This window comes from Mustelus asterias, chromosome 11, assembly GCF_964213995.1.
Source record: "Mustelus asterias chromosome 11, sMusAst1.hap1.1, whole genome shotgun sequence".
Taxonomy (NCBI): domain Eukaryota; kingdom Metazoa; phylum Chordata; class Chondrichthyes; order Carcharhiniformes; family Triakidae; genus Mustelus; species Mustelus asterias.
In genome coordinates, this window is record NC_135811.1 from 81,082,713 (window position 1) to 81,099,526 (window position 16,814).

General features: G+C 42.8%; 1 protein-coding gene across 1 annotated transcript in view; it reads left to right on the top strand.

The window, feature by feature from the left end:
* Positions 1 to 12,449, top strand: part of adam11 (ADAM metallopeptidase domain 11) — a 168,576-nt gene extending 156,127 nt beyond the window's left edge. The window contains exons 25-27 of the mRNA XM_078222950.1: positions 89 to 179; positions 9,445 to 9,462; positions 12,327 to 12,449. Of these exons, the coding sequence (XP_078079076.1) occupies positions 89 to 179; positions 9,445 to 9,462; positions 12,327 to 12,342 (125 nt within the window). The 3' untranslated portion in view covers positions 12,343 to 12,449. The remainder of the gene's footprint in view (positions 1 to 88; positions 180 to 9,444; positions 9,463 to 12,326) is intronic.
* Positions 12,450 to 16,814: the final 4,365 nt, after the last annotated feature.

Consider the following 16,814-nt stretch of genomic DNA (forward strand, 5'->3'; position numbering starts at 1 on the left):
GATGTAATAGAGATGTCTCACCGATAAGTTTGTGCTTTGATTCTGACGTGTATTCCCATGGTTTCGTTCCCCCTCCCCTTTGTCGCAGGTCCTAGTGGTACCAATATCATTATAGGGTCCATCGCAGGCGCCATCCTGGTGGCTGCCATTGTCCTAGGGGGGACTGGTTGGGGATTTAAGTAAGCGACAAGCATGCCTCTTCCTGACTGCTTCTTACTTTACTCCATTCAGAATTTAATACTCACTTGCTTCTGTGCTTAGACTCTGCCGTAGATACAATGATTTTGAGATAATCGGGTGATAAATGAAGTAACTCTCCCAACTGTTTTCTCCCCACTTCAGCTGAATGGGGTCTCCTGCACGGAACGATCAGAGCCACAGCCCATCAAAGGCAAAGGCCACCCTCAGTCCAAAATCTGATCAACTCAATTTTCCAAATTTAAAAAACAGTGAAATGCCGTCCCATTTTAATAGATTACGGTTCACATTCCGTGATTCAGCCATTAGCTATTGTTCTGGAAACCTGCACCCTGAACGTTTCCTGGGGCCCAATAAGCAAAACTGTGATGGTGAACAAAACACAAAAGTAGATATTTAAAAATCCCAAGTGGTTAAACCCAATTGCGGAACTTGGTGATTTTATTGTCAAACAATTTGAAGCCGATATACAAAGGCTGTTTCCAAGAGGCTTGGCTTGAAAAGAAAAGGAGCCAAGGATCAGTGAGAATGTGTGAAGTTCAAAACATTGGATTCACCTTGAATGGATTTCATTCTGACGCACAGGCCCACAGTGCGATGATAACTCCACAGTGCCACAGTCAAAGTGCATTGACTTTCTGGACACTTGAGTTCCTGGCCCTAGTCTGGCTTACTGAAGCAAGGACGGACTCTAACCTGCAAAGGGTTAACATTACATTCAAGACTGTTCTGAAAAAAAAAAATCCATTTGCCAATTTCTTTTGTATCTACAGCAGAATTTCTAGCTTTTTTTTTAAAAGAACAAAATTTAGTGCAACTTTACCTGCATGGAATGGAATCGCTGCTTTCACATTTATTAAAATGTGGAACTGTTGGAGCATGAATGAGAATTTATTATACAATGCATTCCACCTCCCTTATTCCCAGCCAAATGTTGATGTGCCTAAGCAAGAATGCCTCAAATGGTACTGACGCTGTAAATGCCCCAATTGGGAATGCTTCTGTATTGGCAGAGGAAAACATGGTCAAAACATTCAAGTCTTTGGTCAAGTCCACTTCATCAAGAAATTGCTTTATTATCACTGAAATATTAATTTAACATCTATCTATTGGCCAGTCGTGCATTCTTTTGATGGTCACAAGCACCCACAAAGCAACTTTGTTATTAAAGTTTAAAATTGATTTATTAGTGTCACAAGTAAGCTTACATTAATATTGCAATGAAGTTCAAGCGACAGACAATTTTCAAACTAAGGGGGAAATCTAAAGTCCATTTCCGGGGTGGGGGGCGGGGAGCAAAAGAAAATAACAGAGTATTCTCTTTATAAAACTGTCAACTGGCTGCTGAATGACATTGTAGATCAGAACCAATTTCACATGGAGAATGGTTCCATTCAATTGCAAGCATAATAATGGGTACTCCTTAACTTAGTCCATTATGGACACTTGAAGGTTTTGTGATCAGTACGATAAAAACTCCCAAAACAACTCTTATATGCAGACTTTGCAATATATTTATAGTTTAAGTTTATTTTATTAGTGTCACAGGTACACTTTCATTAACACTGCAATGTAGTTACTGTGAAAATCCTCTAGTCGACACACTCCAGCACCTGTTTGTGTACACTGAAGGAGAATTTAGCATGGCCAACCCAACCAGCGCGTCTTTCGGACTGTGGGAGGAAACTAGAGCACCCGGAGGAAACCCACACAGACACGGGGAGAACGTGCAGACTCCGCACAGCTAGTGACCCAAGCTGGGAATCGAATCCAGGTCCCTGGCGCTGTGAGGCAGCAGTGCCAACCACTGTGCCACCGTGCAGCCCTTATGCCAATCGATTGAGTATGAATATCTGTAAAAGTGAGCTAATGCAATGTGTGGTCTGGAAATCACAATAATAGTCACTCCTTAGCCTCTTAGCTGCTAGGTGTGTTACTCAATGTGTACAGTCTTCTACTATTGAAAATTTCAGCTTGGGGCAACAGCAAACAGTACTATCAATTTAGAAAGGAACGGAAGAATGAATAAAGAATGATAATTAAATCCGGAAAGATGCATCGCACATTTGATAAGACATTTTCCATTTGATTAAAGACAGTAGGCCTTTACAAATCAATGGTTGGGTCTCAGCTAGAGTATTGTGTCCAATTCTGGGCACCACAATTCAGGAGGGATGTCGAGGCCTCGGATAGATAGAGTGGAGGCTCATCAGGGATGAGACACTTCACTATGTAGCAAGATTGGAGAAAATGGAATTATGGCTGCTCCGGTTTCCTCCCACAGTCCAAAAGACACGCTGGTTAGGTGCATTGGCCATGCTAAATTCTCCCTCAGTGTACCCGAACAGGTGCCGGAGTGTGGCGATTGGGCACAGTAACTTCATTGCAGAGCTAATGTAAGCCTACTTCTGACATTAATAAATAAACTTAAAACTTTATTCATCTTGGAACAGAGAAGCTAAAGTAAAACTTACTGGAGGTGTTCAAAATTGTGAGTGGATTTGATCGAGCAAGTTGAGAGAGATTGTTTCCTCTGATCAGAGGTCATAGATTTAAAACAATTGGCGAAGGAAGTAGAGGGATAGTAGATAATGCAAATTACTGCGGATGCTGGACTCTGAAACCAAAAGAGAAAAGGCTGGAAAATCTCAGCGGGTCTGGCAGCATCTGTAAGGAGAGAAAAGAGCTGACGTTTCGAGTCCAGACGACCCTTTGATGTCCAACTGAACTAAAAACCCCTACTCTTGCGGGGACCATATCCCTCTATTCCCATCCTATTCATGTATTTGTCAAGATGCCCCTTAAAAGTCACTATTGTATTTGCTTCCACTAGCTCCCCCGGCAGCGAGTTCAAGAGGATTAATTTGCAAATTATGGGTGAAAAGGCTGAGATGTGGGACTAAATTGAACAACTTGTTCAGAGGGTGTGAACATGCACCACGAGCCAAATGTCATCTTTCCATGGTGTAAAGTTCTATTATTCTAAAGTTGTATCAGTAAATCCCTGGAATATGAATCAGAATAACCTGGTCCAAATACTCTTTCGCTAGCATTCTGCTTTATATTTAAATTATTATTACACAGGATGTGGAGTCACTAGCAGTGCCAGCATTTATTACCCATCCCTATTTGCCTTGGATGGTTAGTGGTGATCCGCCTTCCTGACCCGATGCAATCCATGTGGTGAAGGTACAAACATTCCTACTTGATAGAGAAATCCAGTATTACGTCCCGGTGACAATGAAGGAATGGCAATATATTTCCAAGTCAGAATATTGTGTGACTTGGAGGGGAAGTTGGGAGGTGGTGGTGTTTCTATGCATCTGCTGCCCTTGTTGTTGTAGTTGGAAAAGGTTGTAAGCTTTGGAGGTGCTGCCATAGAAGGCTTGGCATGTTGCTGCAGTGCGTCTTGGCATTTGAATGAGAATATAGGAGGCATGGTCAGTAAGTTTGTGGATGACACCAAAATTGGTGGTGTAGTGGATAGTGAAGAAGGTTACCTAAGACTAAAATGGGATCTTGATTAATTGGGCCAGTGGGCAGATGGAATTTAATACAGATAAATGTGAGGTGCTGCATTTTGTTAAGACAAACCAGGGCAGGACTTGCATAGTTAATGGTAGGGCCACGCGGAATATTGTCGAACAGAGAGATCTAGGGGTGCAGGTACATAGTCCCTTGAAAGTAGTGTCACAGGTAGACAGAGTGGTGAAGAATACGTTTGGCACACTTGCCTTCATTGGTCAGAGCACTGAGTACAAGAGTTGGGACGTTATGTTATAACTGTGCAAGACATTGGTAAGGCCACATTAGGAGTACCGTGTACAATTCTGGTTACCCCGCTATAGGATGGATGTTATTAAACTGGAAAGGGTGCAAAAAAGATTTGCAGGAATGTTGCCAGGACTGGAAGGTTTGAATTATAAGGAGAGGCTGGATAGGCTGGGACTCTTTTCCCTGGAGCGTAGGAGACTGAGGGGTGAACTTATGGAGGTTTATAAAATCATGAGGGGTATAAATAAGGTGAATAGCCAAGGTCTTCAGGGGAGTCCAAAACTAGAGGGCATAGGTTTAATGTGAAAGGGGAAAGATTTAAAAGGGACCTGAGGGGCAACTTTTCCACGCTGAGGGTCGTACGTAGATAGAATGAGTTGCCAGAGGAAGTGATAGAGGTGGGTACAATTACAACATTAAACAGACATTTGGACAGGTACATGGAGAGAAAATATTTAGAGGGATATGGGCCAGACGCAGGCAAATGGGACTAGCTCAGTTTAGGGAACCTGGTCAGCATGGACCAGTTGGGCCAAAGAACCTATTTCCGTGCTGTATATCTCAATGACTCTGTGTCTCCATGCAGCGACTGTGCACCAGTGGTGGAGGGAGTAAATGTTTAAAAGGGGTTTTAAGTTTTTTAAAGTTTATTTACTTAGTGTCACAAGGAGGCTTACATTAACACTGTGCTGAAGTTACTGTGAAAATCCCCTAGTCGTCACACCCCGGCGCCTGTTCGGGTACACGGAGGGAGAATTTTAGCATATCCAATGCACCTAACCAGTTCATCTTTCGGACTGTGGGAGGAAACCCACACAAACATGGAGAACGTGCAGACTTCGCACAGACAGTAACCCAAGCAGGGTATCAAACCTGCGTCCCCGGCGCTGTGAGGAAGCTGTACTGACCACTGTGCCACCATACCGCCCATAGACAAAGGGCAGACAAAGTGCTGATCAAACAGGCTGCTTTGTCCAAGATGGAGGTAATCTTGTTGAGTGTTGTTGGAGCTGCACTCATCCAGGCAAATGGAGAGTATTCCATCACACTCCTGACTTGAGTCAAGTAGAGATATCTTACCAAACTTGTCATGCATTTCCCTCGATTTAATTATTCTTTCTTGATCATAGAATCATACAGTGCAGAAGGAGGCCATTCAGCCCACCAAGTCTGCACTGACCATAATCCCACCCAGGCTCTCTCCCCATAACCCCATTCATTTACCCTAGCTAGTCCCCCTGACACTAAGAGGCAATTTAGCATGGCCAATTCACCTAACCCACACATCTTTGGACCGTAGGAGGAAACAGGAGCACCTGGAGAAAACCCACACAGAAACAGGGAAAACATGCAAACCCAACATAGACAGTGACCCAAGCTGGGAATCGAACCCGGGTGCCTGGCACTGTGAGGCAGCAGTGCTAACCACTGTGCCACCGTGCCGCCAGGACTGGAAACAGACCCACTTGACAAAGATATCTAATTTATAACTTATTTTTACCTTTACATGTGTCTAATCATTGGACAAGGAAAAGAAAATCAAATTATTGCCTCACAATTGGTGAGCATAAAGTTCCATTTTCCAAATTAGGTTTCTCCTAATCCAACTGCACAAAGACCATGGAGTGAAGGATCTCATCTGTGATCAAAATGCTGACATTATTTCTGTATGTTAAGCATAACAAAATCAAGAACATAGAGGCACGGATTTATAACAGATTTATTTTAAAAATGCCTTCGTAATTCACTGCATCTAATGTACCCAGGAAATGTCCTCCTTTGAACTTCCTCGGAATTGCGTTGAGTATTTTTGATAACTACTTTCAATGTGGTCACTTGATAACTTCATAGTCCAGTGAGTGGTCAAATTTTGTATCGCCTTTCGAAGCACAAAGTGACCTTCAAATTTTTGGCGTGGGGTGGAGGGTGCCAAGGTTGCAGGGGAATGTTCTTTATGTCTAAATGGTGACCAGACAAGGTAGTAGCAACAGTAATCAGGTGCCAGGGAGCAGTGTTCAGCACCAGACCCATGTCCCTTTGCTCAACCTGATACCACAATCAGGTAATCATAGAATCCTACAGAGACGAAGGAGGCCCTTTGGCCCATCGAGCCTGCACCGACAACAATCCCACCCATGCCCTATCCCTGTAACCCCATATATTTATCCTGCTAATTCCCCGACAATAAGAGCAATTTAGAATAGCCTAACCCCCCACAATTTTGGATTGTGGGAGGAAACGATTGTGGGCGGCACGGTAGCACAGTGGTTAGCACTGCTGCTTCACAACTCCAGGGACCTGGGTTCGAATCCCGGCTTGGGTCGCTGTCTGTGTGGAGTTTGCACATTCTCCCTGTGTCTGCGTGGGTTTCCTCCGGGTGCTCCGGTTTCCTCCCACAGTCCAAAGATGTGCGGGCTAGGTTGATTGGCCATTCTAAATTGCCACTTAGTGTCCCGGGATGCATAGGTTAGAGGGGTTAGTGGGTGGATATGTGGATAGGGCCTGGGTGGGATTGTGGTTGGTGCAGACTCGATGGGCCGAATGGCCTCTTTCTGCACTGTAGGATTCTGTGAAACCGGAGCATCCGGAGGAGACCCACATAGACACGGAGAAAATATGCAAACTCCATAAAGAGACCAGAGGTTGGAATTGAACCCGGGTCCCTGGCACTGTGAGGCAGCAGTGCTAACCAGTGTGCCACCGTGCTGCCCATAATAATATTTTGAAACCACCCTTTGCTCATTACTGACTTTTATGTGGTCTGTTTAAGGGCTGTTTGGTAGACCACATCTATGCCTGGTTTTCCTGAGCATAGCTAATTGCACCTGTCTTAGGACAATATTCAGGTGGGAGTCTCAGGTAGTTTATCCTTTATTAGCATCAACAAAGGTAAAGTCACTATAGTCCCAGATGACCATAGGCTGTGATTGGTGGTGATTTAACTTGAGGATCACCACACCTCAGGTGAGGGGCAAGGTCGAGAAGGCAGGCCCTTCATGAATAACTTTAGCTGGTATGGGAATTGAACCCAAGCAGTTGGCATTACTCAACATCACTAACCAGCTGTCCAGCTAATTGACCTAAACTGACCCCCAACACTGTATCGTATGGCTGAAAGTTTTAGGCCACACTCCCTTTTTTAATCTTCCTTTTGCCACAATTTGTTTCCTAGACTAGTTACGCTCTGTCAATGGAACACAAATCCTAGCAAATTGATTCAGTGTAATATTTAAGTCTCACTGAGTATGTTTTGTTTTCATTTTTCTGATTTTTAAAAGAATAAATTATTTCTAGATGGCTGATTTCAACGTAGCCTAATTGCTGGTTTAGAAATTTGAACGAGCCAAGATTGGAGCAATTTTAGCTAGCGTTTGCTTCTGCCCAACATCATTTGTCATAATTGATATAACTCTGAATGGTTTGATTTTATCAAAAATGCTCTTTGTTATTATAGGGTTTTGGCTCAATTACTATTGGCGATGGGTTGTGAATATTTAACGGCAAAATGGCACATTGACTTTTGACCCATCCATTTCTGAAATAGTCATAAGGACATTTGCCTAGAGGCAAAAACAACATTATCCATCCAAATTTACCTCAATTGCAAAGTGCACGTTCTTTCTGCAAGGTATTGCAGTAATCCTTTTGCACATGAATGTTCTACTAATATACAGATTTTAGAGTTAAATATACAGATTAACTTTCAAGTACATGTGCGAATATTGATTGCCATGCGAATTCCGCTCCAGGTACGGATTCCTTCCCATTCATTCCTGTGGCACTAAATTCCTATTTAAGAACATTGGTTTTGCTTAACTTGCCTTTCATTTACTTTGGTGCAGTTTATTCCAATTACTGCCTATGATCTGCACACATTTTGCTTTGTGTGTTACATGTGTCAGTGTTGCTAACAGAGAGAGATGAATTCAGGATCACAGGCGTTCCTAATTTTTTTTTTGGGAGGGGAATACTACTTGCTTTTAAAATGAAATATTCATCAAATCGCTAATTGCCCCACATGAAGTCAGACTCAGGGGAGGAGAAACCCTCGATGTGTTTTATTGTCTGTGACCTATGGCCATTCTTGACTCCCTATGTGATTTTTGACATACATAGCACCTTGCTGGAACTTGATAGCTATGCTTTCTTTCCACACCCAATTATTTTTGCGTTTCGTGCAATGCATATTTTCAAGCAATCATTAAATGCTTCTTAAAAACTCAAGTCTGCAAGTTATGCTATAGTGTTTAAAAATACCACAATCGTGAAACAGTTCAATACTTGCTCTAGGTTGAATCCCTGAATGCAGTCATATAAAGAGTGCATGAAATGCTACTATTACACTGTGCATGACTCTGCCCTGCACGTTCTTGTTGGTCTTGATTCACATATGAGCCAAATGTAAACTGCAAACTCAACCTTATCCCCAAATATGTTGGGTTTCTACCAATTTGAATGCGCAATATACCCCTGTGCTACATTAGACTGAAATATGGGAGTTTGAAAGTTACTCAGATTCACATGTTGAATTCAATTCTACCATATTTAACTTGACTACTTCTGTAAAAATTGAGAGATTTAATTCAAAGGTAATTTCTGCATTCATTAGAAAATTAAGTCATTTACCATTCAGACGTGTCTATACCCTGATGAGCAAAGCTGTCATTTTCAGAGAGTCAGTGTACCTTGCTGTTTTCCTAAATTAGAATCATAGAATCCCTACAGTACAGAAGGAGGCCATTTGGCCCATTTGAGTCTGTATCAACCACAATCCCGCCCAAGCCCTATTCCCGTAACCCCACATATTTACCCTGCTAATCCCCCTGACACTAGGGTCAATTTAGCATGGCCAATCAACCTAACCCGCATATCATTGAACTGTGGGAGGAAACCGGAGCACCCGGAGGAAACCCACGCAGACACGGGGAGAATGTGCAAACTCCACACAGATAGCGACCCGAGATCGGAATTGAACCCGGGCCCCTGGCGCTGTGAGGCAGCAGTGCTAACCACTGTGCCGCCCTAACTAGGGCAGTAATGTCCTTTCTTTACAAGATATGTGCGGATAAAAATCTTTCTGCAACAGTTTTTTCCTTAACTATCTGAAGCTTAGCAATGACCTTCTGACAGGGGCCAGAACAGCAAGAGAAAACCATGTGGTGGCCCAACGTTTTGGGTAACAGCTTTGCTCCTTTACGCACAAGGGACCCATTGAGGTTTTCAATTATAACCAATTGTAAATATCCCTGAAATGGACTTGGAATATTTTACCAAGAACTCAACACCCAGGATACCAACTCGAGTGAGCAGTCCTGACAGCTGATGTATCAAGCTTATTTGAGGGTGTTCACATTTGGGTGCATTATGCCAATCAAGTCCTAATCGATTATTGTTTATTTTGTGATCTTACTGTTAAACTGATAACTGTTAAAAACTAAGCATTTTTCCTTTTCTTCGCTGCACCTTGGAAAGGAACATCCGGAGAGGAAGGTACGACACCGCACAACACTGAACAATTTAATCGCCTGCTTAACATTCACACCACCTTATTCCCATCATAAGCTTATCATCATACTGTCACTTAGTTAACATAGGGTATTGATGGTCAATATTTTCATTGACAAGATGCTGCTTTATGATTTTAAAAATTCTAATTTCATTGTTTAAATGTATAAATTTTACAGCTTGAAGCAACTTCTTGATCATCAGATTTTTTTTTCCTCAGAGTAAATAAGTGAATGGATCCATGTAACAAAACAGCCAATGTAAAACTAAATATCAGCTGAAAAAAAGTGTTAGAAAGAAGCTGTCCCTTGAATTTAGCAGATTAATATGCAGCATAGTGTGTTACTGAGCGGTACAGAACCTGCTGACCCCACTTTGCTAAATTGTGCAATGAAAGTTGTCATATCAGCCAGGCAAAAGTGTTATCAATACCTTGGTTGATATTAAACTATTAGTCACAAGTAGGCTTACTTTAACACTGCAATGAAGTTACTGTAGGAGTCCCCTAGTTGCCACACTCCGGCACCTGTTCGGGTACACTGAGGGAGAATTCAGCATGGCCAATGTACCTAACCAGCACGTCTTTTGGACTGTGGGAGGAAATTGGAGCACCTGGAGGAAACCCACACAGACACGGAGAGAATGTGCAGACTCCGCACCAACAGTGACCCAAGCTGGGAATCGAACCCGAGTCGCTGGTGCTGTGAGGCAGCAGTGCTAACCACTGTGCCACCATTAATTTCTGGGGACTCCAGGGTAATCCTGGATGGTTGTCAACCTGACAATGTTGTCAGCAAAGGGAAGTCTAGACTCAGTTTTGATGCTTCCCTTTCAACTTTCCTCAAACAACCAGGCAATTAGATTGGTGGCACTCAAACATTCAGCTTCAGACATGAGTTGGGCTGACATCCAAAATGGTTTCCTCTCGATTAGGCAGACTAAATGTAGACTAGGTGACCGCATTGTGGAACATCTTCACTCAGTCCACAAGCGTGACCCCAACCTTCCTGTCGCTTGCCATTTTAACTCAGCACCTTGCTCTCATGCCCACAAGTCCGTCCCTGGCCTGCTTTACAACCCTCAGGAGTGAACGTTGAGTTCGGAAACTTTAGAGTTTGACTGTTCTCCCCCATCTTAAATCCCCTTTTTATAAACATACCAAGCATGTATTGCCTCAATACAACCCTCTTTGCGTCCATCACCCTTGCCCCCAGCCACTCACACCAGACCATCTATCTTTTGTTCTTAAAGTTGCTACTTTTTGTTGTAGTTTCTGTGGCTCCAACACATTCCCCCTCCCTTCAGTTCTGATGAAGAGTCAAATCCCACCCACTGAGCTTTTCCGGCATCCTATGTTCTTCCTCCAAAATAGTTTGCTACTTTCAAGGGATAGTTGGGGGGGGGGGGGGGCAAGTTTCTGATCTTAAGTGGGGGAGATGGCAGTGTAGAGGAGTATAGGAGAAGTGGATTCAAATTAGATAATTGCTTCATTAAAAAAAAACAGTAAAAATTAGCATCTCAAGATCCGATCTCCATTGAGGTTAATCTTTGTTGCGTAGGCTGTATGTTAAATAATACAATGCCAAGGTTCCAATTAAGTTTTGGCCTTTTCTTGAGGCTGTTTCTGATTCGCGCTTCACAATTAGTTTGCAAGCTGAACTACTGAGCCTTTTGTAGCGACAACGGTCTTTCAGTTCAAAGAATGTCCGTTTGTTTTTATACCGGCTGGTTGATGTGCTTCCTCCATCCAAACGCATGAGAGAAATACTGAACCTTATGACCCCGATTGTATCGAAAATTCACAGCCTTTGTGATGTTGTGCGACCATTGAAGATATGAGAGATAGCTCTTTGAACCCTAGTTTGCTCAATATAAATGAAACATTCAGAAGCCACTCAAAAAAAAAACCTCTCTATACTGAAAGCTTCATAGCATTAAACAAAAATTGCTTTACCTATCCAGTGTCCAGTTCAGGTTTGAGAGAGTCACTTGTGGTTATGAAAGATTAAAGTCAACTATCATGCTCCAGAAAAGAAGCTTCATGTTGTCTGCAAGGAGAGATTTCAGACAACAGCTATGTTATTCTCAACAGGAGACCATCTGTCGCCTCAAATGCTAGCAGTCCGTCTTTTCATGCCTTTGCTTGTTACCATAGAATTCTACAGTGCGGAAGGAGGCCATTTGGCCCATCGAACCTGCACCAACACCAATCCCACCCAGGCCCTATCTCCATAACCGCACGTATTTACCCTGACACAAGTGAACAATTTAGCATGGTCAATCTACCCAACCCTTACATCTTTAGACTGTGGGAGGAAACCCACAGGGAGAACATACAAACTCCACACGGTCACCTGAGGTCCGAATTGAACCCAGGTCCCTGGCGCTGTGAGGCAGCAGTGCTAACCACTGTGCCACCGTGCTGCCTTAGTTGCAATGCATGGTTTGTTTTTCAAATGGATTTACATTTCAGGACTCCAGAATCAAAGATGTGTGGGTTAGGTGGATTGGCCATGCTAAATTGCCCCTTAGTGTCAGGGGGATTAGCAAGGTAAATGTGTGGGGTTACAGGGATAGGGCCTGGGTGGGATTGTTGTCGGTGCAGACTCAATGGGCTGAATGGCCTCCTTCTGCACTGTAGGGATTCTATTCTATGACTCTATGATTCAGGTTTACATTCCTGCATTACCATTCTGCATCACTGCTTCAAACCACTTGAATTTCAGAGCCGCAGTTACTCTCATTACTCTCAAATAAATCTATCGCTCCACTTTTTCCATATCCTTTTTCCTGTTTGCCCTGTACCTGTGCTATGAGATACCTATCTGTGCATGACTTCTTTATTGCAGATCTGGAGGAGCATAAAATACCTTTCATCTGTCGAACCTGCTCTCTTTGCTCCGATAAAACCAATGTCTTCCGATGCTCAAGGGGCCAGACCTTCTCTGTGGTCGCGATGGATACACCTCTAGATAACTTCGGGGTCTGGGGGAAAATAAAACTGAACTGGTGCTTCAAAGGAAAGCCGAAGAAAAGACTTCTGAAACATGGTGAAATCTGTATAATGTCCCCCGCTGATGTGTTTTTACTCTGTTTACAGCTTTGGTGCATGCTTCAGCTCAGTGGGATAGAATTAGCACCACGCCAGGTTCTTGGTGAGGTGCGTGGGCATCACAAAATGTATAATCCAATTGTAAAGTATTCTCCTTTTGGGGTTAAGGAAGCATCCTAGGTCTTATAACAGTACCCATGTGACCCTGTAGATACTCATGAATAACCATTATATTTAGAAACAGCACGAGTACAAAGTAACCAGCCTAGTATAATGGTAAGTTCCTGAACTTTGCTATTTTACCACGGCCCAGATGTCGGGCTCACAAAACCCACCCTTTTGTCCTTACATTTCATATTTGCTGGTTTGCCCCAGTTTGAGGCTTATGAGCAAACTATTGATGCTGGGATTCAGAAACAGGCGAAACTCAGCAGGTCTGACCGCATCGATCTGGAAACCTCTCGTTGGCCCATGACTCGAAACGTTAACTGCGTTTCCCTCCTGATAGGTGCTGGCAGATCTGCCGAGCTTTGCCAGCGTACTCTGTTCTTGAGTCTTGGGAGGTAGGAGACTTGGAGGACTGTCCTTAGCCTGGTTGATGAATGAACCCTTTGTCATATCTGAGCAACTTGAGACGGGTGTACCAATGAATGGAACGATGGATTTAAGGTTTATATGTACCTCCCAAGGCTCCATGATTTGCACTGGGATGGCTAATGGAGTAAAGTATTTTAAACACCTCTTATAACTGGTGATTACTATCAAATCTCATTCTTACAAACTCAAGGTGGCCATCAGGAATATGGAGGTTTACAAATCTCGTGAAGTTTTGACTGGGACCAACAGCAAAGTGAGAGGTGGAAAGGGGATGAGCGAGTTGTTGATGCAGACTGGATTTTGACCGTTAGTGAGATAAAGATATTTAGTGAATCTTCTCTTCATTCCTTTATTGGAGGAAAACCTAAAAGAGGAAGAGAGAAAAATATAAATGGTGGCCCAGTGCAGTGAGATTTAGCACTCCAACACGAAGCAGCTTTAAACCATGTGTCACTCAGTTCCCAGGCATAGCTACATCGAGCTGGTAAGCATTGACAAGAGGCCAATATTTAACGGGGGAACTTTATGTACAAATTACCTTCTGCGAAAAATGAACGCTTCTTCAATAATGTTTAGCCTAAACTGAGAAAAATGTATGTTTGTAACTTGATGGATTGAGTTATAAGGAGAGGCTGGATAGACTGGGACTTTTTTCTCTGGAGCGTAGGAGGCTGAGGGGTGATCTTATAGAGGTCTATGAAATAATGAGGGGCATAGATCAGCTAGATAGTCAATATCTTTTCCCAAAGGTAGGGGAGTCTAAAACTAGAGGGCATAGGTTTAAGGGGAGAGATACAAAAGGGTCCAGAGGGGGAATTTTTTCACACAGAGGGTGGTGAGTGTCTGGAACAAGCTGCCAGAGGTAGTAGTAGAGGCAGGTACAATTTTGTCTTTTAAAAAGCATTTAGGCAGATACATGGGTAAGATGGATATAGAGGGATATGGGCCAAACACGGGCAATTGGGACTAGCTTAGTAGTTAAAGAAAAGGCGGCATGAAGTAGTTGGGCCAAAGGGCCTGTTTCCATGCTGTAAACGTCTATGACTCTACTTCACCGAGTAGCAGGAGTTACACTTTAAAGATTAGTTTTAATTGAGGTAAAATAAAAAATGGGATTAAACATGAGATACAAAGAAATTCAGAACTTCAGATCATTTAAACAGGGGACACAGGATGCAATGTTTGGTGAGGGTACGGACTGGGGAATGAAGCTACCTCTTTTCTAACTGTCGATTACTATCAAACCTCGTTCTCATAAACTCAAGGCGACCATTGGGAATGTTGAGGTTTGCAAATGTCATGAAGCTTTGGCTGGGAACAACAAAGATGGAACATGTCAAAGTGAAAAAATAACATTAGCCCTCCCACCAATTAACTTCTCTCAAAATGGTTTCTCCCAGTTTCTAGACTAGCACTACCAATATTACTGTCCATATCAGCTCAAAGAAAGCATTAGAATGACTACAAGTTGCATAGAAATTAGAAAAGTAAGCTCTATGGTAATCTTGTTCGATTGGGATTTTTTGACATCTTTAATTAGGAGTTGGTAGCTCAAGATTAGGAGGAGAGAGAATGGGGGAACAGTTCAATTCCTCAGGTAGCTTATTGCTTAGTATGTTCACTATGTGAGAGTTGTCTTTATCTGGGTAAATAACTGAATTACAATAGGCTCATATACCAATGAACTACCAGAGGAAATTAAACCCATAAGTGGGGGAGGGGAGCTAAGCTTAGTTGTTCAGCACTCTCCTGACCTGGGTGTCTAATCCATTCAAATCTCATTTGTGTTCTTTTTCTTTGTGTCACAGCTCATTTTTAAACTCTTTACTCCTTTTCCTTTCCAACCTATTTTTCTCCTTTATAGGTGTCCTCCTGCACCACCAATCACCTAGATGTCCTGCTAATGCTGTTGTGTAACTGGTTGTAAGTTGTTAGCCAATGGTGGACGTATAGTCCAATTCACATTTCCCCCTCCTTTACTTGGAAGTGCTTTGGCTCCTTTGGCATCTCTTTGCTTTATGACATTGTGGGATATTTCTACAGCTCACGATACATTTCATCAGACAACAGTCGGCTCTTTCTTTTAGCAACCAGAAGTGGAAAAGGTTTCTAACCAATCCAAACCTACTTCCATTTACACAAAGAACACCATTTTGTGTTTATGGAAGATCCACTTTGACTTGAAGAAGCGTGTTAAAGTTAATTCAACTGTTCAGAAAATTAAGGGATAAAATTACATTGATAAGGTGCCATTCAAAAAGGGAAGCAATTTAGGAAATAGTTTAAGCCCACCCCCCCCTCCCCCTCAAAATGGGTGGGTTCAGGTTGGATGGGATGTTAAAAATTGTAATCTCCGATCCCAACCTGCCCACTTCCGATTTTAATAGTGTGGGATGGTGGGCCAGGATTGTGACTATAGTTTAAGGATTATAATGAGGATGCATGCCTCATATTTAAACACCATTTTAAATGTAACCCTAATCAGCTGAGATTTATTCACCTTGGGAAATCAGCCAGGTAGAAGTGGCATTACTGCTGGATCCAGAGGTAAGTGAATTTCCACATACCTGCTGATCCAGTTTACCTGCCTCACTGATCCTTTGTGCTCGACATTTTACTTCCCTCCACCTCACTTTCCAACCCTACCAACCTGCTGCATGAGGCCTCAAATCTCCTCCTTCTCTTCTGATCTTTCACACAAGAGCTGCCATTTCCTTGAAAGAACTTGCATCTTCCTGGCTCATGCCTCCAATCTTCCCATCGGCCTCCAGTCTCCCTTATTGTCTTCAATATCCATCATACCCCCCCCCCCCCCCCCAACAGCCTTGATCTTGTTTCCTGGCCTTGGATCTCCTTTCTCACCCTGGCCTTTCCAATCCCATCTCTGTCCCCTGTAGATCACAGCTCGACGTTAAAGGCCGGCCAACTTGACAAGCAACCTGCCTCTTAGCCTGGTTGGCTGCAGCCAAGAAATGGCGATAAAAATACCAATCGCGTCCTGCCATTAACTTTGGCGGGAGGGAAACCTGTTTTCCCACATTTTCCAATCTCAAAGCAGGCCCTGCCCTCAACCCAATGCCCTTCCCACCTCCAAATTAATATCCAGCCCGTATGAGTGGTCCATCCTGCATTACTGTTTTTCCTGAATAAAATTAACCCAAAAGTAATAATGTTTGGAAATAATTATAGGACATGACCGTGATATCTTACCCCCAACTTCCATATAGAAACCATGAGAATACATCCCAAAGCAAGGCCTCAAAAAGCCACTTTAATCACTAGTTCTTGTCCATGGAATTCGCAGCTTCGTTAAAGCAAAGGATTCAAAGTATTGATAATTGAAACAATATTCCACTCTAATATTTCCAGAACCTTTTACATTGAAACCCAAAATACAGTGGTACTGAACACAATTGGGAGTTTTACATAGGCTGGAATGTAACTGGATGTTTATACTATCAGGACACTCTGACTGGAACAGTGTTGGATCTAAAGATTTATAACTCGGTTCTGCATTTCCTGCATTTGATTGTGCTCGGTTCTGGTTCATTGATGTTTTTCCATCAGAGATAAACTAGCGAAGAGGAGTTTATGGCATTTAGCTAAGAAGTTAATGATATGAACTTTTTATCACAGTGCTGTAGTTCAGTCACAACTCTAGCTGATGAATTACGCATTAATTATTGAA